We start from the raw sequence: 27,152 nt of genomic DNA, 5'->3' as shown, positions 1-27,152 counted from the left end.
AATACTGTGATTGACAGAGTAGACTACTTTTTAATTTTTTTATGTTAAAATGCTATTTGTACGGGGCGTCGACCTATAGAGTTCTTTTGCCCCTACTTGCACAATATATGAACCTGCATGTAATTGGAATTGCGGAAGTGTTGAGTGTTGAATGTGAGAAACGTTAAGGACACACGAACACGCAGTCCCCAGGCCAGGGATATAATCATTTACAATTAAAACCCCCTGATCCGGCCGGGAATCGAACCTGGGGCGGCCGGACGCATTGCCCCGTACACCGCGGGGCCGGACGAGTAGGTAATCTAATGCTGTACTTCAATACATCCGCCACTGTGCCCATTTCGATCACAACGAAGTCTTGTAGCGGGCTGTCTGCATGCAGTCCATGCAGCAATGCGTTAAGCGAGAAGGTGAGTCATTGTGCCTTCGACACTACCCCTTCACTCCCTTCCCCCATGTTTTGTACTGGATTGACCTTCAACACTACCCCTTCACTCCCTTCCCCCATGTTTTGTACTGGATTGACCTTCAACACTACCCCTTCACTCTCTCCCACTGATCTCTATACATGGATCGCTGATGGCAGCTCTCCGCTGCAGGAGAAAGTACGCCAAGTTGAGCGTGCGGTTCGCCATGTTGGCGTACCCATCCTAGAGCTCTCCTTATGGGGAAGCAATGATAATATAGTCAATTTTAAATCGCAAATAATGGCGCGTTGGAATAATTAAAAATATAGGGACATGTTCACTCAAAGCATAAGGACATTGGGATCACTGACACGTCGTTCCGAGGTCAGTAAATCTCCGGGATAGCAATAAAAATGAGTGTATAATAACGGCCGACTAATATTAACTTAGGTGCTGAATACATGCAATTAGCGATCGGTAACACAATACGAGTGAAAATCAGTTTCTGGAAACATTGCTGTAAATTGTATACATGTATGTCACGAAATTATGCATTCTTAAAATGATGTACCTATAAACGTAGCTCACTATACAGGCTTAGATTCGACATACCATAATCGGTGCTTGATAATGAATTCCTGTTTCTATGAAATAACGCGCAGTTTATCAAATTAAAATGTAACTGAAGCAAATGTACACATTCATAAAACCAGCAAATATTCAAAACTTGTCAATATATCACATTACCTGCAGCTTAATTTACTATTACAGACCTCTTTAATTAAATTCAGCTACCAAAGCAATATTGATGGTCATCATCAGAAATATGTAGCACCTGTTAAATGAGCCCCAAATACCACAACTAGTATAATGGGATAGCCTAAAACACCCACCACACTTTGCCTTCTCCCACCACTCCAGTGTCTGAAACCCATAATTATTACTGATGTAAATAAGGTCTAGAATTCCTCCAGACTTCATTTTCTAAGATTGTTATAAGGTCACGTCAATTATTTAATCAAAACCGTCAGTTTAATTATGACAAATAAATAAAAATATAAGTAAATCTTTACTTGCAGTTAATGTTCAGTAAAATTGAAAACAGTTGGCTATACATCATTTCTAAGGCGTGCAGTTTGTCCATTTTTATCTAAACAGTCTTCCTCAAAGTGATGGCAGCAGAGAACAGCTGTTTTAGAAGGCTCCGAAGTCTCCCGCCTGATACCCCTAATTCATGATCTTAGATGTTCGGGTTTCGAGAAAGGAAACCTAGAAAAATTGCCATTTTGCTCCCAGAATATGCGAAATAAGATACAATAAACCTAAAACTCAAAACACTACCCTAGAGAGATTATTATGTACAGTATAAAACTCACCGATGAAATGATTTCTCCTTCTGCTGATCGTTTCTGTTTGTACATCCATAAGCTGAACACTGCGGTATGTTAATACCCGTTAGGATGTTTCTTCATTCGGATTTCACATAAATACATGCACATTTAAATTTAATTTTGTAATTTACAAGCAGTGTCCGCCTCTGAGGTGTAGTGGTTAGTGTGATTAGCTGCCACCTCCAGAGGCCTGGGTTCGATTCCCGGCTTTGCCACGAAATTTGAAAAGTGGTATGAGGGCTAGAACGGGGTCCACTCAGCCTCGGGAGGTCAACTGAGTAGAGGGGGGTTCGATTCCCTCCTCAGCCATCGTGGAAGTGGTTTTCCGTGGTTTCCCACTTCTCCTCCAGGCAAATGACGGGATGGTACCTAACTAAGGCCAAGGCCGCTTCCTTCCCTCTTCCTTGTCTCTATCCCTTCCAAACTTCCCATCCCCCAACAAAGCCCCTGTTCAGCATGGCAGGTGAAGCCGCCTGTGCGAGGTACTGGCCATACTCCCCAGTTGTATCCCCGACCGAAAGTCGGAATCTCCAGGACACTGCCCTTGAGGCGGTAGAGGTGGGATCCCTCGCTGAGTCCAAGGGAAAAACCAACCTTGGAGGATAAACAGATTACGAACGAACGAATTTACAAGCAAACCTAAATTCATAAAATACACAACTATTTCTTTTGAAATAACACAGCACAGAACACCCGTGGAACTACAATCAAGGGGGTTGGCGTCACTGATCTAAGCATAAACAAAGCAAGCGCGCTCCTCGTGGTCTATTCAATGGGTCTACTGCACTGTGCGCTCGCTGCTATCTTACTACGCCAGTCATTTTCTATTCGGCTTACTGCTACCCAAGCCACCAGCCATCCATGTATAGAGATCAGTGCTCTCTCCCCTTCTTTTCAGTACTGGAGTGGGGCAGTGTTGATTGTTTATGTCGGAACACCATTAATGTGCGTGCGTGTACAAGCATCTCATGGAAAACGTGCACAAAGCCAAAGAAGTCATATTGTGGTCAGATTCTTGCAGAGGCCAGAATCGTAATATATTGTTCTACTTCTGAAAACTGTTTTGGAACAACATCCTACCACTGTAAAGATTACACAAAAATTCCTATTTTCAGGCCATAGCTTCCTCCCTAACGACAGCAACTTTGGGGATATAGAACGTGCTTTAAAATTTCGGCAGCGCCTTTATACCGCAGAAGACTACATAAATGTAATGAAGGTGTGCCGAAAGAAGAACCCGCTTGTTGTGCACAGAATGACTGGACCAGATTTTCATAGTACAGTTCATTTGGAGAAGCACATTGTAAACAGGAAGACAGGCACAAACATTGAGAAGTTAAACTGGCTGCATGCGAGAGAAATAGAGTTGAGGAAAGATAAAACTTATAGCATTTTCTTCAAAACGAATTTTGATGCAGAACGCTCTGTTGAAGTGAATATTAAGAAATCTGCAGTTGGTCGCCGGCTTCAAAATGAAAATGGATCAGCTCTACATGGTCTGCTCACTCCGTTATGGCCCAATGGAAAACCAGTTTCAGAAGCGAAGCTGAACGACCTGCACTCCCTCATGAAGCTAACTCCCAACGATGCTAAGCCTTTCTATAACAGCTTGTTTAGTGATCCTGGAATAGACGATGATATAGATGGGTTTGATTGTGGAAATAAGGATTTTGAACTCGAAAATCCTTAAAATTGTGCAATATGTTTCACTTGGAGAAACTGTGTGTTTATGATACCATAATACTAAGATCTACCAGTGTAATTTCTATACTATATTCTAAAATTCATGTTTTTCTATGTTGTGTAGTATGCTGTTATGTATAATTTAATCCTGTACTTAAATAAGCAATAAAATTAGTTAACAAGTATCATATCTTGCACTGCACTGAATTTTTAAAAGTCCAATCGCCCGCTAAATGACAATTTTATTTGTTGGTCAAGTGATGCAAAACAAAAAACTAATGTAACCTCAATAAAGCATCGAGTGACCAAGTGCCATTATCTCAGATTACGACAATATACTTCAAATAACCCTAAATTTTATACATTAAGTAGAAAATTTACATTTCTATCTTCATTTTGGTACAGAATACCTCACATTTAACTGGAAATATGAATTAATACAACGGATTTTGCGTTTGTGTCAATATCTGAAAATCTACTTTTGGCGCTTGGTCAAGTGATGCTTAACACCATCCAATTCTAACTCCAAGTCAGAGCTCTGAGTGGATGCTTACTAGGATTATTCTAAAACAATATTTTTTCCACTGGACGTGAACTTATGTTGGATGTCACATTTGAACTTTTAAATAAGAACAGCTTCTTCACTCCAATATGACCCAATGTTCTTGTACTCCAATGCAAATTGTTCTAAAATATTGTTTTAGAATAATCCTAGCAAGCATCCACTCAGAGCTCTGACTTGGAGTTAGAATTCATGGCTGACGATGCCTGCAATGACAGGCGAAACATGTACCATACTTAAACTTAATATGACAATGTTATATTCCTAAAGACTTTACGAGTATTGAATAGGTGGTTTCAATTAATTAACTGTTTAACATTTAATAATTGAATTTCAATAGGTAAAAATGAAAGCAATCACTTGTAAATGCCCTCATGTCGGAAAAAAATCGTATCTACTGTTTTCATATACCTGTTGGATAGTTTTCATTTGGATATTCATTAATACATTTCCTCGCTTAGCACATTCTTTTTCCATGTCCCCTAAACAAACGTCTTAATGAGGTTTCACTGTACAGTGGAACCTCAATTCTCCGTTTATGGAGGGACCACAGAAAAAAAATCGTACAACACGGGAAAACGGAAAATCCGGGAACGAATGAACCATCAACAATTTGGCTAAACATTAAAAAAAAAAAAAAAAAAAATGTATATTTATAATCTTACAATCACCCCTAAACCAAACAAAACCCTACAGCCCCAATGGGCCTTCTACCTACCAGGTAATCGTACAATGAGTTTACCTGGAACCAGTCCTTATATCCAGGTAAAAATGCCTAACCTGGCTGGGAATTGAACCCGGGCCCTCCGGGTGAGAGGCAGGCAGATGGACAGCGGGGCTGGCTTCAAACATTCATTACTGGTACAAGACTTAAAAATCTCGAAACTTTACATTCGGTTTTACCGGGGAAACTTCGTCAGTTTCCTCTGAAAACTTTTTTCAGTTCAGCAACTTTGATCAGCCAAACTCTTCGAAAAATCTAATACTCGTAAGCCAAGCAACCATCGACCTCAAGTAGTTTTTAATTCTCTAATCTAATAAAATAAAACACATTAGATACAAAAGCGCCCAACATGACGGCGAAATCCCTTTTTTAAATCTTCCATTCTAATTTGAACACCGGTATACTGTTCATAGTCAGTTTATGGAAATCTTGTCCCGCGTAAATTAGGCCTACATCAACTTTTAAAGGTTATGTTGAACTCCAGAATATGGTTTGGAATGTAAGTACAGTAGAACCTTGTTAATTCAAAGTCGTTGGGACGCAAAAATCATACTTTGAATTACGTGATTTCGAATTAACCGCCGCTAACTCGAAGTTTAGAAATGCCAACCCCTCCTGCATCACAAAATATTCCAACATCCTTTATAGCATGCAATCACCTTGATTCACAGTTAAACCTTTCAAATGCCGTAGGGAAAAAATTCCTAAATGTATCCATCAAGGTGCATTTATTGAAATAATGTTCTTGGATAACGCCATACACTGTCAAACGTAACCTTACACCCTAGAGAAATAAAACACAATTCAAAGACAAGGAGTACGGTAATCTACTGTATATGCATGGTGCAATTTAAGCAGATGGTTATAACCTACCTGATTTAAGAGCAGTATACAGTAAAGCACTTGCACAGGGGAGCCAGCAGAACAAACTTTAAAAACCCAGACATATATTGGAAACACATGACACCAACAAACTTTAAAAACCCAGACATATATTTAAAACAAATATAAAGAATATTAGATAACTTTGTACAGTACCTGAATACCGTATTTTTTCGCATAATCTCCCCCTTTTTTTCTCGAAAAATTTTCTTGAAAACACTAGTGAGGGAATAATGCGAGTGGTGCTTCTAGGCTTCAGAAAGGAAGGGAAACAATGTATTAGGTGAAAGTTATATTAACGGTAAACCCGATATGTGAAAAAAGTGGTACCTACTGGTATTTATTTTCAATTAACACAAAAGAATACCACGGTTTCATTAGGCTACAATGAAGAGGAGCAATTCATTGTTTCTTTTCTCTCACTATTCTGCGGCTTCACTTTCGTCAATATCATCATTATTTTATGGCTCAGATAACACATCATCTTCATTTTCACTATTCCACAACATATCGTCCTCGGAACCGTCAACGGCACAAGAAATTCCAGTTTTTTAAAACTCTTCTTATCAATATCGACACTAATGTTCTCCCATGCCCGGATTATCCACTCGCGAATTGTCGGTATTGATGGCTTCCTTATCTTGCCTCCTGGAGTCAGCTGATGAGATCCCGCCGCCATTCATTCTGAATACAGGCGACGAAGATGTTCTTTGAAGGTTTGTTGACGATGACATCTAAAGGTTGAAGAATGGATGTTAAACCTCCAGGGATGGTGACAGGATGGGAATTCATGTTTCATTTTCTCTTTTACAGCTTCCACAAGATGACCCCGGAAACTGTCTAGGACAAGAAAGGACTTCTTTTGTAATAATGCCCCTGGTCGTCTTCCCCAGACTTTCTCCAACCAATCCATCAAATCTGCTGTCATCCAGCCCTTTTCTTGAACTCTTAAGTGAATTCCATGTGGGGTAGTCTCCTTTGGTAATGTCTTCCTTTTGAAGATGGCATACGGTAGAAGTTTATTGCCGTCTGCTGTAATGCACATCAGCGTACATCTTAGACACTCTGCTCCAGTCGTCTTCACAAGGACAGTTTTTGAGCCAGTTGGAGCAACGGTGGTGTTATGCGGCATATCAAAAAACACTGGCGTCTGGTCAGCGTTACCAACCTGAGAGAGTAAATAGTCATATTGCTGTCGCACTTGTATTACGTAACAATGGAACTCTATTACCTTATCTGTGCAGTCTCAAAGTAAACGCTGGCACAAAGATGTTCTCCTCCGTAATCTGAGATATTGCCATCTCATAAAACGAATCACCCAACCAATGCTTGCTTTAAAATCCTTTCTGCCAATGTTGAGCGTGGCAGCTATCTCGCGAGCTTTGTTGCGAGTCATTTCGAAAGAGACAGCACAGCCATCATTCCAAAGTTCATTGACATAAACAATTACACCATTATCAGTTTTGAGATATTTCCCTGTTTTAGGTCCACGGAAAGATTTGGAGCTTGCCTTGCAGTCATGAGTTTATCTTTTTGTCTCTGCCAATACCGTACTGAATTAGGATCAACAGAGAAATGTCTTCCTGCAGCTTTCATTCCGTTTGTATTGGCGTAAGATAACAATTTAAATTTTGCCGTGTAGTTTGAATATTTTGACATTATGACGACTTATAACAAATTGACCTAGAAACACGTCTGCAACTTCACTGTTCAAATTTACGGTATGTCGTGACAATGGAAACATTTTTATGTCAAGTACCGCTGTGTTCATTGTTGTCCATTATCAAGTCATTTGAAGGCCGCTCCAGTAAGAACAAACCAGGAGAGGGAATTATGTGCGATATTAATAAAACCACTTTTAATGATGAAAAATCGTAGGGGAGGGAAATATGCGAGGGGGGAGCTTATGCGATAAAATACGGTAGTTCACAAATGTTTAATAATTTTTTGTCACACATTAGACTTATTATTGCCTTTTAAAGAAAGAATGTATGAGACGTTGCTTCATCTTTTTTTTTATTTTTATTTTTTTATTTTTTTATTTATAAACACTAGTTATGAACTGCTTCATATGGGCCATAGCCTTAATTGTAGCGTCGTCAGCATCACTTGCACTTATCACTGAATCCAACCCGGCGAGAGGGGGCAAGATCACTTCATGCAACTAAATTACATAGATACAGAAGCACAAGAACTATAAAGAAGATTGAAGAAGAAACTCCACGCAACACGAATTTCAAATTTTAACAAGCGTTTTATTAACATGTATATACACCATATTTTAGTGTGTTTAATTTATTAAGTGTTTTATATTGTGCCTTGTGTATTTTAATATGTTTAATGTACTCAATATGTCCAATGTACACTCAACAGGTTTTAGTTTACTCTAGCCTTCATTATCACTTTGATCACAGATATTTTAACCCCCACAGACAAAATACTGCTACAATACATTTCATTTCATCCCCATTAGACATCCGGATGATCTAACACAATAACATCTTTGTAATATTGTCTAATGGCTGTAATATAATTATGTACTAGCTGATGATGGCCATGGACGGCCGAAACCGGTACTAATGTAAATTCATTTATAATAAACAAGTATTTATAGGTGGAACACATTTCTTGTCTGTACAGTGAATCCAAACAATATGGAAAATGAAACTTATAAATAATAAAGCATTTCCTGATTTTCGATGAAGGAACAGAGTCCCAGGCAACTGTCACACTCTGCATTGCATCAATTACATTCCACTTGGGTATTTCTCCCGCCGGAATATTTCTAGCAACTTCCCAGAGAAAGTAATGCACCAGGCGCTTTCTGTAGGCACGTTTCACAGATGAAATTATGCCTTGGTCTAGGGGCTGAAAGTAGCTCGTAGTGTTGGCCGGCAGAAAAAAAAAAAGACGCAAGTTTTAAAATTAAATTAGGTTTGTGTGCAGCGCACTGATCCAACAACAGAAGTATTTTCCTGTCCTGGCATGCCAGTTTGCGCTCAAGGCATACCAGCCACTCCTCAAAAATTTTGCCTGTCATCCAGGAATTTTTAGACGACTTATATTTGCACAGAAAGTGCCTGATGCCCTTAAAACATCGCGGCTTCTCGAACTTGCCTATAATGAGAGGAGGAAGTCTCTCGCTTCTGTACGCATTGCAACACAGAAGGACTGTGACCCCATCCTTGTAAGATTTCCCGCCATGGCACTTCTCTCCCTTAAAACCAAAAGTCAATTTGGGCTCGGAATTAAAAAACAGTGCAGTCTCATCGGCACTGAAGATATTGTTCAGTGTAAACGAATTGATTATATGAGCCACGCTTTCTCGCCAACCGTCTGCATCACTAGTGTTCACTGATTTGGCTTCTCCGCACACTGCCTGCCATGTGATATTGTGCCGTTCCTTAAAACGCTGAAACTACCCGTTCGAAAACTGAAACTCACAGCACCAGTTCATTCACCTTCCCCTTAATAATCTCGCCATCTAAAGGGATATTGTTTGACGAACATGCCGAAACCACTCGATCAATTGTACTTCCAAATCAGAGTGTTTAGCTCCTTGAATGCGCATTCGCTTTGCTGTGTTTCCACCCTGCATTTCCTGAGCTTCTATGCTCTCAAGATTTTTTAAAAACGTTAAAAGTGTGGAAAAAGGAATTCCACAGTCTTTAGCCATTTCAGTTTTTGCTTTTTGTCCTTTGTCGGCCTCCCTTATAATTTTGAGTTTCTTTGAAGAATACTGACGCTTAGCCATCGCAACACACATACAAAAAAAAAAAAAAAAAAAAAAAAAAAAGAACACACGTGCCCTAAACTAAAATATCGTAACAAACTAAAACACAGTATTATTAAAATATAACTAATTCGAAGTTTATAACTGTACACTAACACTAAGTAAAATGAGCATCTAGAAGAATACAAAAGAACTACGAATTCACTAGAATGTGGCAACTCTGAAGCACGATGTAGACACACCAAAGTGAAAGTGCGGAAAGATACATTTTCTGGAAGGCACGTTCTATCGTGACGCGGAGAATTTTTTTATTCAAATTACGCCGTAAAGTATTATTTTTAACAAACTGAAGGACAATTTTGAATTAAAAGCCTGAATTTCAATACTGGGACCGACGTTGTTCTTCAAATGACGAATAATCTGTATTTCGAATTAAACCATTTAAATAACATGTAAAAACGTTCCTCGTGTTTCGGGGAACGAGAGATTCTTCGAATTACGCGGCATTTTGAATTAACCGATTTAGAATTACCGAGGTTCTACTGTAACGATCCTGAAGTTCTCGTATCCATTATATTCAATTCTGCTTGTCACTAATCAATCAAATTGGAAAGGGAAAAAATATCATTAACACTCCCGAAATTACCGTTATTTGTGACCCTGAGCTCTGCTGGAAAGCGTGTTTGCTGTACTAGTCGGTACGAGTGCAAAATGATAAAAAGATTAATATAATGAGCGCACATAAAGACTGCAGTTTTTATAACTTTTTGACACAAAAACGTAAAATTTCCAGTGTTATATTAGGACCAAAACAGTAATAGGTAATCTCAAAACCTCCCATGAATTTATGTATGTAATGTGCAATATCTGTTCTGGTCATGGTAACATAATCGTATGATATAGTTGTTGATTCCCATAGGGAATCTGAAATATTTGTCCCAAATGAGTAAATTTATAATACCAATATTGGACATTATAAATTTTCCAGCTAACTCATTCCTGGTTGCCAGCGTTTCGCCCCGGTGAGCTAGATTGGGCTCGTCAGTTGGTACCTAGCACACCTACCAAGACGGACGGCTAGTGCATACCGTGGAGGCCAGTGCGTAGGCTACTTGAAGCCACGGCAGTGCTGATGCACTATGAGAGACTTTGTCTCACTACCAAAAATTGATGCCTGCTTGGCCATCAGATGATATAGTTGATTCCCATAGGAAATCTGAAATATTTGTCCCGAATGAGTAAATTTACAATACCAATATAAATGGTCCATTATTGGAAAATTTATAATGTCCAATAACGGACCATTTATATTGATAACATAATCGTATACGATAATATTAAAATGCTAAATTTGTATTACTTTAAGGAACACTTTCGATTCCTGCCTGAAAGCCCAGTGACTATACAGTGCCCTGAGGGAAGTGCCGAAAACCTGTTCAGTGATACACTCGAAAAAAGTAAAAAATAAACAATTAACCCTGGACATAATGCAGACGAACATTTGACAAAACTTGTTCTGTCTTCAAGTAGAGCTGTTGAAATGTGCTCTGTCTCCTTTCAATTGTTGTGAACACACACTGCTTTATGATTTCCAAGGATTCTCTGCACAATACCACCCAAATATGATGCTAAGATGGTCCCTTATGCAAGTTCACCGCCGATTGCTCTTCCAGTACGGTACAGTACTTCCTCAAAATACAGCAATGACGGGACATTAACACCCAGATTCGCAAGTATGCCGAAGCCGTCCTTTCGTGAGATACAGTTTCTTGAAAAATGTGTGATCGAGGATTTAGCGTTGATGGGACTGAAAATTTTCGACGGCTGATCTGGGAAATCGTTTCTTCGAGGAACGGATAATGCAGGATTTTTACAATGTGATTTAATTAAAACACTCACAGGACCACATAATTTGAACGAATAAACATAGTTTTCAGGAACGTATAATCGAGGTTCTACTGTACTGTACCAAATTACATTGGTCTACCATTGTTTTAGTGAGCAATTACATTAAAAATAGATTTTAATCATGAATATAGCTCTATGAAAGTATTGTCCATACAATTTGACAAAATTTATGAAAATCTGAGTAACAATATTTGAAGTTTTCTTGACAAAAAACTATTTTACCAAACACGATTGCAGTCTATTTTGTACCTACATACTGCGGGCAGTAACTGTAAAAACGTTATTGATGTCATATGCGTAGTTTCAGAGTTTACCCTTCCAACAGCTTGGAGTGAATTTGGATCATTAAAAAACATTGCAAGGAATAAACAGTCATAAAAATTAACCATTTATTTATTTATTTATTTGTATCAGAAGCATACATTTTACATAGCATAATGGTACTTAATGACATACATATCAAATAGTGTCTGCCCAGAATTTTGCCAAATCACGGGCATTAGGTGTCGCAGCCATCAAGTCCTCGATTGTACATCTTAAAGGACATTTACTACAGTTCATGAAATGGGGTGTGGTTTGGTCTTCACCACATTCACATTGTCTGGATGTGCCAGGAAAGCCCCACTTTACCATATTGATTCTTGATCTACCAACCCCAGTGCGAAGCCTGTTCAACGATTTCCACGTATACCAATGTTCCTCGTGTCCTGGGGGGAGATGTTCAATTGGTAGCATCCAACCAGCAAGTTGAGGATTTCTAGTTCTCCATAATCTCAACCTTGTGGATTGAGCAGATTCGTTTAAATCTTCGGTTGTATTCAGGAAACTCCTCCTAGACCTCAATCTTCGGTGGGCAGGTTCATATCCAGTCAATGGGTGTGCACATGAGGCAAGTGCTTTAGTTCTCAATTCATGGATGCAACTTCTCTTCTTATATCTGGTGGGGCGATTCCAGCCAAACAGTAGATTCTATCTCGTGGAGTTGGTCTCAAGCAGCCAGTAATGAGTCGACATGTTTCATTTAAAGAAATGTCAACTTGTTTAGCATGACTTGATCTGTACCAAACAGGGCAAGCGTACTCTGCAGCGGAGTAACACAGAGCCAGGGCTGTAGTTCTGAACGTCTTTGGATGTGTACCCCAATTGGTTCCAGACAACTTGCGAAGGATGTTATTTCTAGCCGACACTTTCTGCTTGATGTTCATGCAGTGTTATTTGTAGGTGAGAGCACGATCCAATGTTACACCTAGATATTAACCCGGCAACGCCGTGCGGTACCGTGTAGTACCAGTGCGCCTTACTTCTGATTTTCTCATACTGATCCTTACTTGCGCCATAAATCTAGCAACTTCGCTTTACATTGTCAAGGAGATACTCTCTACAATGCCTAAAATCAACAAAAGGTTTTATTTGAGTATTTGTTTGCGGCAACAACTGCTTGTAATATGAGATCGTGTCGAGAGGAATAAAAATGACTACCTGTCTAAAGTAAGTTGCTTTACTTTGTTTATAAATATTGACAATACGATTTTGTATCATGTGATTTATTGTCTTGAAATATAAGTCCATGAATTGAAATAACAAGCCATTGGTCAGCATTCCTGTGTCAGCTGTTATGACACAAATTATTCCGTTGGTACCGTATGGTACCGCACGGCGCTTACCATGCCTCTCTGTTTACTTTCTCCTCCTTACTTCTAAGGGTAACAATTCATACTGTAGTTGCAAATAATGATTTATGTGTGTCATAAAACTCTATAATTGTATATTTTACTTTTAAAAATTAAACGGCATGACATACTGAACCACTGGAATCTAAGGCATTATCCAAGGAAGATGAAGGGGGTCTCGCAGATAACCTTACGGGAGGTCAATCACGGGTACCAGCAGAAATAGTGCTAAAGCAACAAATTCCGCACAGGAGTAGATAATCCATGTCCGATAATGATTCATGGCCCGGGAAGAGAGCGAAATCATCACCTCATCCACCAGGTACCGGGATGGCGTATGGCCCAATTTCACTCCAATTCCCTAGTGCGAAATTTTCCACTTTTCGATATATGATGCCGACCGAAATATGAGGGTTTTCTTTACGATGAAATTATGAATTTCTTGTGCTCTGAAGTCAACAACTACCGGTATATGCGTTTTACAAACGAAAAATACCCCGAAGAAATGAAAATTTCATCGGCATTTTCCTTCTAAGTGGCTATGTGTAAGTACCACAATCAGAAAAGGGTAGGTGCAAAATATTTATTACGACATATATATTTGGGTGGTATTTTAAGGTAAATAAATGCAGTTGTTTACACTTCTTAGTGTATCTGACACCTTACAGCGTACAGCACTATATCGCTCCGACAAACCAAAGCAGGAGCTGTGCGGCGAACGAATGCGAATTCCGCGGCCGCACAGAATGCGTCACGTGTAGTGTGGGCGTTTGTGTAAACAGCATTTTGCTATTCTAAACTAGTGAAGAGTGGAAATAGGTGACTAAATAAGAAAAGCTGAAGTAATATTACTCGTATTTCCTAAAGATATGTCACGTCTGAGCTAATGTTATATTTCGGAATTCCCAAAGGGATATCACAAATAAACCTATAAACACCGTTTCTTCTTTTGTTTATTGCTCAGTAATTTGTGAGTGATATTCTGTAACAATATTAAGCATTCAGTTTCATGGTATTCTAAAGAGGTAACAATTTTTATGTTCCAACCAAAAGCTATGTCAAGCGCCGTGCGGTACCGTATGGTACCAGGCCCTCATTTAAAAACCAACGATTCAATTTTTAGAAAAATGACTTTTAAGTGTTCTCTGATATGTGAATGCTGGGAATATTAAACAAAAATTTAAAAAAACGAAAATTGAAAACTCCGGCGTTCCCGGGTTAAGGTGTTGAGCAGTGATCTAATTGAGTATCTTCCCATACTACCTGCAATTTCCTTGACGCCTGTCTGTTCTTTAAATGGAAGGCACATACCTGAGTTTTAGATGGGTTAGGCTTCAATTGGTTTCCTCTGTAGTAGTAGGATAGTTCAAAAAGAGCCTCTGATAACTTTTCTTCTACAACCTCAAAGCAGTTTGCTTGAATAGCAATAGCTCGATCATCCGCATATATGAAACTTCTGGTGCCAACTGGAAGAGGTTGGTCATTCGTATAGATATTAAAGAGCGTAGGGGCGAGAACACTGCCTTGTGGCAAACCATTCTTTTGTTTCCTCCATCGGCTTTTCTGATCCTGAAATTCAACGAAGAACCTACGATTTGGTTAATTTTAATCCAGAAGTAACATCAACTAAATTAACCATGAAGTATAACCAGTAACTAAAAATCTAGTAACATCTACAATGTCCATTCATTGCACACGATAATTTTTGTCCACATGGAATAATTATTTTTCTCCAAGTTATCATGGCAAACTTAGTGATTTTCTACTACTTTACTGTTGTCTTCACAGACATGTGCTCTAAAGCTCGATGCCACAGATGGACTTAAGCTACCTTGGTGGAAAAATTAACAGTTAAACTACTAGACAGATCGCACTTCCCTCCTAATATTATGACAGTAACTTACAAAACTCTTCAGACACGATAGCATACAATACCATACCGTTTGTTGTGGATGGCTCGTAACTTTAAATCAGTTTCATCTCTAACCATCATAATAAACCCTTTCCATGTTGGAATTTTTAAACCTAATAGCAATAATGTGTAATTCAAGACTGGTTTCAGTCTAAACCAAGAAAGGCAAAGGTTTATGACATCACACTCCAATGAGACATACACTCTTCACTGCAGCAGTATCAGTATGAAAATGCATGGTGGAGAAACCAAGGCCCTGCAAATGCTGCATTATTGCCTGCAAGCAGGAAGGCTGCATTGGCAAAGGTTTATGACATCACACTCCCATACCTGCTAACTTAACAAAACAAAAAATCAGGAGATTTTGATACGAAAATCAGGAAAAATCAGGTGTTACAATTGGTTAAAACTGCTTATTTTACATGTCTTGCACAATACCGGAGTACTATGGTATATATTGTAACACTTACTGTCTCAAAACCCGACTGTTGCTATACGAGGCTACAAGGCTAAAAATTACACATCTCTATTCCAACACAGAAAGTATGTGAGTGAGATGATCGGTCTCTGATAAGCCTTCCGAAAATAGCATGAACTCATGCTTCTTAGCAAATGCACAGATTAATATATTGCATCACGCGCCTGCAAGATTATGTGAAGTGCAATGCTATTTTTATCAGGCAATAAATTAAACTTTGCCAGAATTGTCTCCAAATGGTTCCTAAAAATCTCTAGAAAAGTCACTAGTTGCTATGTTTGAAATTCTGTCACTAAATTACTAAAATGGACACCAAGTTTAGCAACTAGTCTCTAGGGCATCTAGAATGCTACTTAGGATCCAGAACGGGTAAAAAAAAAAAAAAAAAATAGTAAATAAATAAATGCAATGTAAATATTAATGTTATACCAGTTGTATAGTATCATTTGAAGTAATTCCACATACTGTATATCAGTTGACTATATTTGTAAGTAGTACAGGAGATATTATAAGTAGAATTTTGTAAACAATATAAATTTATTAAGGATGAGCTGTGTGTTTAATAGAAAACATTGTTAGCGTAAATTGTATAATATTGTATTATAGGAAAAATTTTCTTCTCCTGTTAATTTAATATTTAGTGCTTGACAATAATGTATTTTAGTGTACCATTTGCCACCGAGGTAGACACCTCATTTGCAAATAAAGAGATTTTGATTTGATTTGATTTGATTTGAATCGACTGGACTGATGTGAATGAACACGAACATAGCACACGAAAACGAGAGATTGACAATCGATATAAAGGTTTCAGTAAACCTTGCATATTTGTGCACAATTTCTCGTATTAATAAACGTTGATATTTCATTTGAAAGCGGTCAATGAGCAAAGGACTTGCAGCCACTGGCATACAAAGCTAAAATGGGATTTGAAAACAAATGTTTGAAGTTTACCATAAAATAAGGTAAAATCAGGAGAAATAATACAATAATCGAGAGGCGGGAAAAACTGGCGAAAATAGGGAGTCTCCCGCCTAAATCGGGAAAGTTGCCAGGTATGCACTCCAATGAAACATACACTCTTCACTGCAGCAGTGTCGGTATGAACATGCATGGTCGAGCCTATGGCGAGTGATTCAAAACTTTGTTGTCATATCGAACTGAATGGGATAAGGAACTGAAGAACAAATTCATTACATTCATGCCATATTTTAATCCAAAATTCCCCACCTTCGTAACAACCTTGGAAAGATGTGAACAGCACTTCTCACTAATGAAAGTATGGCAAAAGTCAGGCAAAGTCCCTCAAATTTTAATCCCAAATGCGCTCCAAGAATATAGTCAACCCAAAATTTCAACTGTTTATTAAGGTCTGTGTTATAGTGTCTGTCCGTCAGGTCATCAGCCCAGAGGCTGGTTGGATCCTCAAATAGAATCATCAAAGGCTATGCAGTTATAGGGAAACCACAAAAAGCAATGGCAGTACCAAAATGAGGTCTACTAGACAAGATGAGGAGTGAAGTAGTTTGCCACTGCTTTCCTCGCTGGGCCAGACAGTGCTATTGTAGCACAACTAACCCTATGAGCAACATCTGTCATGACACTCAGACACACTGGTTGTGCTCTGAATGTCATTAATCAGCACCACCCGTATTGTCACAGCCATGGATGAAACTGGGACTTCAGTGGAAGTTTCAATTTGCTCTGGGTTGTACCACGAGATGGATGCAAAAGTACTGTATCCGTCACGAAATGACAGTGGACAGTGTGTTATAATACTTTTATTAATGTTTTCCTTTATAAAAATTAACCTATGAATACAAATCACATGGTAGTAGCGGAATTCTGAATGGAAAAACGTGATTTGCCAGTGTGCAGTTCTAGCAGTAGCTGCCTGTCAGCTGCTCTGGCTTGGTCAAAACACTTGCTTAGTTACAATATTTTCAGTAGCAATGTGAAACAGACAAATAGGTCTAAAATACATCATTTCAACAATACCTCTTTAGTTGTATGCAAAGCACATGAGGTGGTTTCTCAATGGAAAATTTCTTGGTGGCAGACACCTTTCTATGGCACCGTTCACACCGATATGCATCATCCCCATCCAGACGTTCCCTCTGGAAATAACCCACAAGGGCATCATCCAAAGTGTTTGCTCGACGGATATCCAACAGTAACTCCTGGAAGTGTTGAAAGGTGGTGGAAACCCCTCGGCACTGCAAGCATGTAACTGAAAATAATAAGAAAATATACAAATAAAATAAAGATTTACTAGAAAGACTAAAACATTTTTAGTGGCATGCCAAGGATTGCTGGTACTATAATTCAACAATCCTCACATAAAAAGAAATGTTCACATAGACTATGCTGAAAAAAAAAAAAAAAAAAAAAAAAGGAAATCGGAGAGTGTCTTAAATCTACATGTGAATGCACTACAATACCGACGACCTATGAAACACGTCCCTCCATAAAGGTTTGGTTCAAGGAGAGTCATCTACCTATGTATATAAAGCAACATGTCCTGACTGACTGATTCATCATCGCCGAACCAAAACTACTGGACATAAAGAAATTGAATTTTGGTGATACATTTATATTAGGATGTAGGTGCTCACTAAGGGAGGAATTTTGGATATTCTGGCGCTAAGTGGGTAAAAAGGCGGGGTTAATTTTTAAAATGAGGATATCTATATCTCCCTCCCCTGCAAACCATGTGACCTTGAGGCGGGGGGAGGGGGCGCTTGCGTGTCCCAATGAAGCAGATAGCCAAGCCGCAGGTGCAACCATATCGGATGGGTATCTGTTGAGAGACCAGACTAAGGAATGGTTCATCGAAAGGGGGGTAGCAGCATTTCGGTAGTTGCAAGGGCGGCAGTCTAGATGATTGACTGATACGGCCTTGTAATAATACTCAACATGGTTTAACTGTGTTGATACTGCTACACGGCTGAAAGCAACGAGAAACTACAGCTGTAACTACCTCCAGAGGACATGCAGCTCTCCCTGTATGAATGATGTACTTATGATGGCTTCCTCCCGGGTAAAATATTCCAGAGGTAAACTAGTCCCCCATTCGGATCTCCGGGTGGGGACTACACGAGAGGGAGCGATCATCAGGAAGATGGATACTGACATCCTGCGAGTCGGAGCGTGGAATGTTAGAAGTTTGAAACGTTGTGGTGGGTTAGAGAATCTGAAAAGGGAGATGGATAGACTAAAGTCAGATGTAGTTGGTATAAGTGAAGTACGTTGGCAGGAAGAACAGGATTTTTGGTCAGGCGACTACCGAATTATCAACACAAAATCAAACAGAGGAAATGCTGGAGTTGGTTTAATAATGAATAAGAAAATAGGGCAGCTGGTTACTATGACCAGCATAGTGAAAGAATTATTGTCGTCAAGATAGACACCAAACCCATGCCCACCACAATAGTGCAGGTCTATATGCCTACTAGTTCAGCGGATGATGAAATCGAAAGAATGTATGAAGAGATAGATTTAATACAATATGTAAAAGGTGGTGAGAACCTAATTGTGATGGGAGATTGGAATGCTGTGGTAGGCCAAGGAAAAGAAGGTAATACAGTGGAGAATTTGGATTGGGACAAAGGAATGAAAGAGGAAGTCGGGTGGTTGAATTCTGCACTGATCATAATTTAGTCCTTGCCAATACTTGGTCCAAACACCACAAACGACGGCTGCATACGTAGACGAGACCTGGAGACACTGGAAGGTATCAAATTTACTTCATTATGATTAGGCAGAGATTCAGAAAACAGGTGTTGGATTGCAAAACTTTCCCAGGAGCAGACGTGGGCTCTGACAACAACTTGTTGGTCACGAAATGTCATCTGAAGTTGAAGAAATTGAAGAAAGGAAAGAATGCAAAAAGATGGGATCTAAACAAGTTGAAAGAAAAGAGTGTGAGGGATTGTTTCAAGGAACATGTTGCACAAGGGCTAAATGAAAAGGCTGAAGGAAACACAATAGAGGAAGAGTGGATAGTCATGAAAAAAGAAGTCAGTAGGGCTGCTGAAGAAATGTTAGGAAGGAAAAACAGATCAACTAAGAACAAGTGGATAACTCAGGAGATACTAGGCCTGATTGATGAACGACGAAAATACAAGAATGCTAGAAATGAATAGGGCAGAAAAGAATACAGGCGATTAAAGAATGAAGTGGATAGAAAGTGCAAGGTAGCTAAGGAAGAATGGCTGAAGGAGAAGTGCATGGATATCGAAAGTTGTATCGTCCTAAGAGAGGTAGATGCTGCATACAGAAAAATCAAGGAAACTTTTGGAGAAAGGAAATCTAGGTGTATTAATATTAAGAGCTCAGATGGAAAGCCACTTCTAGGGAAAGAAGACAAAGCAGAAAGATAGCAGAAGCATATCCAACAGTTGTATCAAGGTAAAGTTGTAGATAATTTGGTTTTGGAACATGAAGAGGCTGTTGATGCTGATGAAATGGGAGACCCAATTTTGAGGTCAGAGTTTAACAGAGCTGTGAGTGACCTAAATAGAAACAAGGGACCTGGAATTGATGACATTCCCTCTGAATTACTGACTGCCATAGGAGAAACCAGCATGGCAAGGTTATTCCATTTAGAGTGTAAGATGTATGAGACAGGAAAAGTCTCATCCAATTTTCGGCAGAATGTTGTTATACCTATTCCCAAGAAAGCCGGTGCTGACAGGTGTGAAAACTACCGCACCATTAGTTTAGTATCTCATGCCTGCAAAATTTTAACACGTATTATTTACAGAAGAATGGAAAAACAAGTTGGAGCTGAGTTGGGAGAAGATCAATTTGGCTTAAGAAGAAATGTAGGAACATGTGAAGCAATCCTGACTTTACGTCTGATCTCAGAGGATCGAATCAAGGACAAGCCCAGATCTAGAAAAGGCATTTGATAATGTTGACTGGACCAAGCTATTTAAGATTCTGAAGATGTTTTGGATCAGATATCGAGAACGAAGAATTATCTACAATCTGTATAAAAATCATTTTGCAGTGAAAAGAATCGTGGGCTTTGAAAACGAAGCAGCAATCCAGAAAGGAGTGAGGCAAGGCTGCAGTTTGTCCCCCCTCGTTTTCAATGTTTACACAGAACAGGCTATAAAGGAAATCAAAGAGGAATTTGGAAAGGGAAATCACAGTCCAAGGAGAGGAAATCAAAACCTTGAGATTTGCCGATGATGTTATTTTATCTGAGACTGCAGAAGATCTCGAGAAGTTGCTAAATGGTATGGACGAAGTCTTGGGTAAGGAGTACAAGATGAAAATAAATAAGTCCAAAACAAAAGTAATGGAGTGCAGTCGAACGAAGGCAGGTGATGCAGGAAATATTAGATTAGGAAATGAGGTCTTAAAGGAAGTAGATGATTATTGTTACTTGGGTAGTAAAATAACTAACGTTGGCAGAAGGAAGGAGGACATAAAATGCAGGCTAGCACAAGCAAGGAAGAGCTTTCTTAAGAAATTTGCTCACTTCAAACATTGATATAGGAATTAGAAAGATGTTTTTGAAGACTTTCGTGTGGAGCGTGGCATTGTATGGAAGTGAAACATGGACGATAACTAGTTCAGAAAGAAAGAGAATAGAAGCTTTTGAAATGTGGTGTTACAGAAGAATGCTGAAGGTGAGATGGATAGATCGAATCACGAATGAAGAGATACTGAATCGAATTGGTGAGTGGAGATCGATTTGGCTAAATTTCAGTATAAAGATAATTTAAAAGTCACCACCTTATCAATACACAGATTTATTTACTTCAAAATTGGTAACCCTAAGGGATCATCTTCAGTTGACACACATATCGATCGAAACCGGTCTTGACCTAATTTACCAATTTTGAAGTAAATAAATCTGTGTATTGATAAGGTGGTGACTTTTAAATTATCTTTATACTGTGATACCAATCAATACGGAAATGAAGCTAATAGATTATAATTGGCTAAATTTGACGAGAAGAAGGGATAGAATGATAGGACATATCTTAAGACACCCAGGACTTGTTCAGTTGGTTTTTGAGAAGTGTAGGTGGTAAGAACGGTAGGGGTAGGCCAAGGTATATGACAAGCAGATTAGAGCAGATGTAGAATGCAATAGTTACGTAGAAATAAAAAGGTTAGCACATGACAGGGTGGCATGAACGGCTGCATCAAACCAGTCTATGGACTGATCACTCAACAACATCTGTATCTCGAAAACTTTACAGACATAAGAAGTGGTATTTGGAATCTCCTATAAAAATAAAGGAACACTTTTTATTTTGGAAAATCCCATTAAGGGGGGTGAAAAATGGGGAAAAGTTGTAGAACACCTTTTATGAGGAGACTTACATCTCAAAAACTGAAGATGTTACAGACATGAAAATTGGTATTTGGAACCTCCTTTGAAAATGAAGAAACACATATTTTTGTGTTTTTGGATAACCCGATGAATAGGGGGTGAACAGGAGTGACAAACGGGGTGAATTTAAAAAAAGACTATATCTGCAAATTACCTCAGAAAGGTAACATATTACAGATTTGAAAACTAGTATTTGGAATTTCCCGAAAAAGTAAAGAAACAAATTTTTTTCGGAAAATCCATTTAAGGGGAACAGAAAAAGGGGATGAATTTTTATAATTAGCATATCTACAGTATATCTCAAAAACATAACATGTTGCAGACGTAAAAATTGGTATTTGGAATCTCCTTTAAAACTAAGGAAGCACGTATTCTTTTGTTTTCGGAAAAACCCTTAACAGGGCGGGTGTGTGTGTGTGTGTGAGAAAATTTGAAAAAAATGGTTGGATTATTTGTATGAATATATATGCCAAAAAAATCTAAAGATGATACAAACGTAAAAACTGGTATCTGGAATCTCCTATAAAAATAAAGAAACGCATTTTGGGGGGAGGGGGAATCAACTTAGTAGGGGGGATGAAAATGGAGATGAATTCCTTTTATGAGGATACATATATCTCAAAAACTGAAGATGTTACAGTCATGATAATTCGTATTAGGAACCTTTAAAGAAACGGGTACAGTTTATTTTTGGAAAATTCACGTTAGTGGGGAGTGTGAAAAGTGAAAAAAATTGAATTCTTTTTCTGGAGAAACTTATATCTCAAACCTGAAGGCTACGGACCTGGAAATTGGTATATGGAATCTCCTTGAAAAATAAAGAAACACGCATTTTCTGGGAGGGGGGGTTTGAAACCAACTTAACGGGCGGTGGTGGAGTGAAAAAGGAGTTGAATTCTTTTCATGAGGACACTTATATCTCAAAAACTGAAGATGTTACAGACATGAATCAACGTGGCGACTACGAACAGTCACGTGTAAACTTGCTCCGCACTTACCTGCCTAATTATCAAGATAACTATCAGCTGGGATTCCTTGAGTGTATTCAACCGTCATCACTAAGTTCACGTTTCAATTTAAAACGATCAAAATGATTCTCAAGGACGTCGGGAAACCATGATGGCTTCCGACCGCAATGCCCCCAAACCCCCCAGGAGCTGCTTACCAGCCTATGCTCCGACTTTAAGAACTTCCGAGACTCCATGGGTGCTGAGATAGCTGACATGAATAGGCCATTGTGGAGATCCATCAGAGGATGGATAAACAAGAGGAGATGGCTGATGAAGCAGCCCAGTATAGTAGGCGAAATTGCTTACTGATACATGGGGTTAAGGAATCACCTGAGAAGGACACGTATGGGGCTGTCATAGACGCCATTAAAACAGATTTAAGTTAGATATTGGCATGGACAGTATCGATAGATGTAATAGAATTGTTAATGATGTTTTTTCTCTTTCTAATTTGTCATTAGTGACTGGCAGAATTGAATATAATGCATTCGAGAACTTAGAATCGATACTTACATTCAAAACCATCTTCTCGAGTTCAACATAACCTTTGAAGGTCAGTGTAGGTCCAATTTACGTGCTACAAGATTTCCATAAACTGACTACAAACAGTATATCGGCGACCGCATTACAATGGAAGATTAAAAAAAAAAAAAAAAAGAGGATTTCACCATCAGGTTGGCACCTTTATATCTAATGAGCTTTATTTTATTAGATTAGAAAATTAACTACTTGTGGTCGATTGTTGTTTGGCTTGGCGTTACGGGTATAGATTTTTCGAAGAGTTTGGCTGGTCAAAGTTGCTGAACTGAGATAATTTTTCAGAAGAAATTGATGAAGTTTCCCCGGTAAAACTGAACGTAAAGTTTAGAGATTTTTAAGTCGCATACCGGTAATTAATGTTTGAAGCCGGCCCCACGGTCTTACTTGCATGCCTCTCACCTGGAGGGCCTGGGTTCAATTCCTGGCCGGGCCAGGCATTTTTACCTGGATATGAGGGCTGATTCCCGGTTCACTCATTCTAAGATTAATTAATTTAACTGAGGAGCTATTTAATTAAATTAACAATATATTATGGTTCCATCTATTCAGTACAATAACACTTAGTAATGCGAGGTTACATCAGAAGTCTATCACAGATGTTACCGGTTTCGACCCCAGATCTGGGTCATTATCAGCTGATCGTTCAAAAGGTGCAAGATAAAAGCAATGCACAGATGAATAACATGTAACAAGTCGATTGTGGTTTCGAATGCAAGTATCTTGACCAGTATTTAAATCTTAATTTCAATTTAAATGACATTTCAGAGAAACCAAATATTCTTTTTGATTTTCTTATCTTCATTTTTAAAAGCTTTAAATCTTTAAAATCAAATTCGATTTTCCACGCCTTAACACTAGAACGGCCAGAGCAGTCATTTTGACCATTAGCGAATTTCAAGGTATTTCCATGCTTGTACTTTTTTTATGCACAAGGTTGTGTTTTTGTGACTTTTAATCTATTAGGGTTATGTAACTTGTCAAAAATTATATCCGTAGATAAGGGAACACCAATATTGTCCGTTATACCTAGGATGGTCATAAGCTTCAGTTCCTTGATGCGGAGAGCTCTGTTCTGCTGACTGCTTGCTTCCTGTGATATGTTTACGAGTGGTGCTATAGGAGCGTATGTAACTAAATAGTATGCCTCTAGCAGTGGTAGCGAGTGTACGAATTAGTGCCTGTCCCTTGTGTAGTATAGTGCGCAATAATGGCACGGCAGCAGAAACTTACTCCTGTTCAATTATTAGCAGAACTCGAAAAGCTAAGAGAAGATTAATCAGGTGACGAAGATACATTATCAGATACACACGTAATGCGTGACGATGAGGATTTTATACCTCAACAGGGTGGTAATACGTCTGATAGTGATAGTGATTCGGCTAATGAAAATATGCAAACGGTGGACTTCGTACCAGCAATAGACGCAGTTGCTCCTTCAACCAGCTGTGATTAATCCTGCAGTAGAGGACAGTCTCTTAGCAGCGGGCCACCTGTGGGAACGAGGGGGGAGAGGTCGTGAGCTGGTAAAGTCTTCTTCATTTGCACCAGGGGATCAGTTATGAGGTAAGGATGGAACAACTAATTGGACTGTTACTGACAGTAGTGGGAACTCCCCTGGAAGGATGGTTGCTCAGAATGTACTGAAAGGCAGCAGGGCCTACTTCTCATGCTAAGTGTAACGTGGAGACTAATAGCAAGGTTAGTGCCTGGCTTTTATTCATTGACACATCCATGTTGAAGCATATAAAGATGTGCACACAGACCAAAGCTCGTAGACAGACAATGGATAATAATTGGTCTATTTCTTTGGAAGAATTAGATGATTTCATTGCTTTGTTATACGCCCATGGAGCTTAACTTCTTTATGGGGTCCCCCTGTTTTCACTAACACTATGGCAAGGAACAGGTTCAAAGAAATTCGAAGGTAATTGCGCTTTGATCTCCGTAAAACTAGATCCACTCGTTTACAGGCAGATAAATTTGCTTTGGCGTCTGCTATTTGGAATTGATTTATTGAGAATTGTTATGTGTGTTATAAACCAGGAGCGAATGTCGCAGCTCGGTGCAGGTTCACGCATTACATGGCCAACAAGCCAGAAATATTTCGCATAAAATTCTGGTTACTGGTAGACGTTGATTCTAAGTATGTGTGCAATGGGTTCCCTTATCTTGGGAAAGACGAAATCCGACCTGCCAATGAGTCACTGCCTGAATATGTTTGTCATGAAACTTATGTACCCATACATCATGAGAGGACGTAACGTGACCACTGATAATTTCTTTATATCAGTAAATTTGGCTGAGAGACTGAAAAAGAAGGTAACTATTGTTGGTACAATCAATCAAGTAAAGAATGAAAATCACGGAGTCAATTAAAGCACTACGTATGAATCTGTACGAGACTGTCGTACTTCAGAAGGAAGATCACACTACTCTCACAGTATATCAAGGAAAAGTGAATAAGAATGTGCTTCTACTAAGCACTCTACACCCGAGCGTTCAAGTCAGTGAAGGTAACAAGAAGCTCCCTAGTACTACTGAATTTTATAGCGGAAGTAAGTATAGTGTGGATGTAGGTGATAAAATGGCGCGTAAATACACCACTAGGGCTGGATACCGAAGGTATTTTACAACGTACTTGATCTGGCAAGAATAAATTCATGGATAGTCTACAAGGAAGTTACGGGACAGAGAACCTCTCAACATGATTATATTCTTGAAGTAATACAAAAACTATGATCTGATTTTGTGAAGACAAGTTCCCAGTTGATTGAACTCCCTACACTTCTGCCCGAGCCTCAGAGTCATTTCCAATGTGCCCGTCGTATGCAACGATAATGTCCAGTGAACTCCAATTGTAAACAGAACAAAACCTCTGACACATGTTCTTCGTGCAACAAAGTAATCTGTGTAAAAATGTTCGTGTAAGGTAATAACTTGCATAAATTGCTTGTCAAGTGCCTAAATAGGCTTGTAAACAAATAGACGGTTATTTTTATCATAAGTTTCCAAAAAGGCATTCAATAGCAAGTCCGTCAAAATATTTCATTGTTACCTATTAGAAGTGAAAGAATATAAGCAATTGTTAATATATAACAATGGATTGATCAGTATACAATACATCCCAATGGTTAACTATGTTGTTTTAAACTTAATTATTGAAGATTCACATGTTTGGCAGATCCTGGACGCTAGATATATGTCAGTAAGCGGCAGCGATCAAAATGACCGCTTGCGGCCTTTGTAGGTATGAGGAAAGTTCGGTCGTTCTAGTGTTCACTCGTTTTCAGTGTTCATGATTCACACGATCAACCGCCTTTTGATAATCAATGAGGCATGCAAATGCATTACACTTGATATCCCTACATCTATGAAGCAGTACCTGTACACTAAATATTGCTTCTCTAGTGCCAACTGCCTTTAAAAACCCGCACTGGTTGGACGCTATCTGTTCATCACAAATATCTTATATATAAAATTGGATGTTGGTATATTTGACGTTAATAGACTTGTAAACTATTGGACCGATTTTGCTGACATTTTCATAGTTTGTTCTTATTAACACCTGCGAGGGATTATGAAGTGGTTTGAACGAAATCTGATTGGTAGTTCGGCACTGGGGATGAGAAGGGGTGAAAAAGAAAATAGGGGAAGATAAGCAAACCGCAAGACTAGTCTGATCAGCAGGTTGCCTACCCAACAGTATGTGAAGATTATGATGTGTAATGGATAAGGGACAAAACACGTTATACCGTTTTCATCGTCCTGATAACGGAATAAAGGATGTCATACGATGTTAAAAGTTTGCCATGCACGGTAATGAGATCGCAAAGATTATGTAATTGAGCCACACATCTAAACAGAACGAATATATTACGTGGAATAGGCCGTGATTTC

General features: G+C 38.9%; 1 protein-coding gene across 3 annotated transcripts in view; it reads right to left on the bottom strand.

Moving 5' to 3' along the window:
- Positions 1–27,152, bottom strand: part of scny (scrawny) — a 228,270-nt gene that overhangs the window by 133,403 nt on the left and 67,715 nt on the right. For all 3 annotated transcript variants that reach the window (XM_067136030.2, XM_067136028.2, XM_067136029.2), the window contains one exon: positions 17,349–17,580. In XM_067136030.2, the coding sequence (XP_066992131.2) occupies positions 17,349–17,580 (232 nt within the window). The remainder of the gene's footprint in view (positions 1–17,348; positions 17,581–27,152) is intronic.

The sequence above is a fragment of the Anabrus simplex genome, chromosome 1, assembly GCF_040414725.1.
Source record: "Anabrus simplex isolate iqAnaSimp1 chromosome 1, ASM4041472v1, whole genome shotgun sequence".
Classification (NCBI taxonomy): domain Eukaryota; kingdom Metazoa; phylum Arthropoda; class Insecta; order Orthoptera; family Tettigoniidae; genus Anabrus; species Anabrus simplex.
The sequence above is the reverse complement of the archived record's forward strand: the minus strand, read 5'-3'. Positions and strand labels throughout refer to the sequence as shown.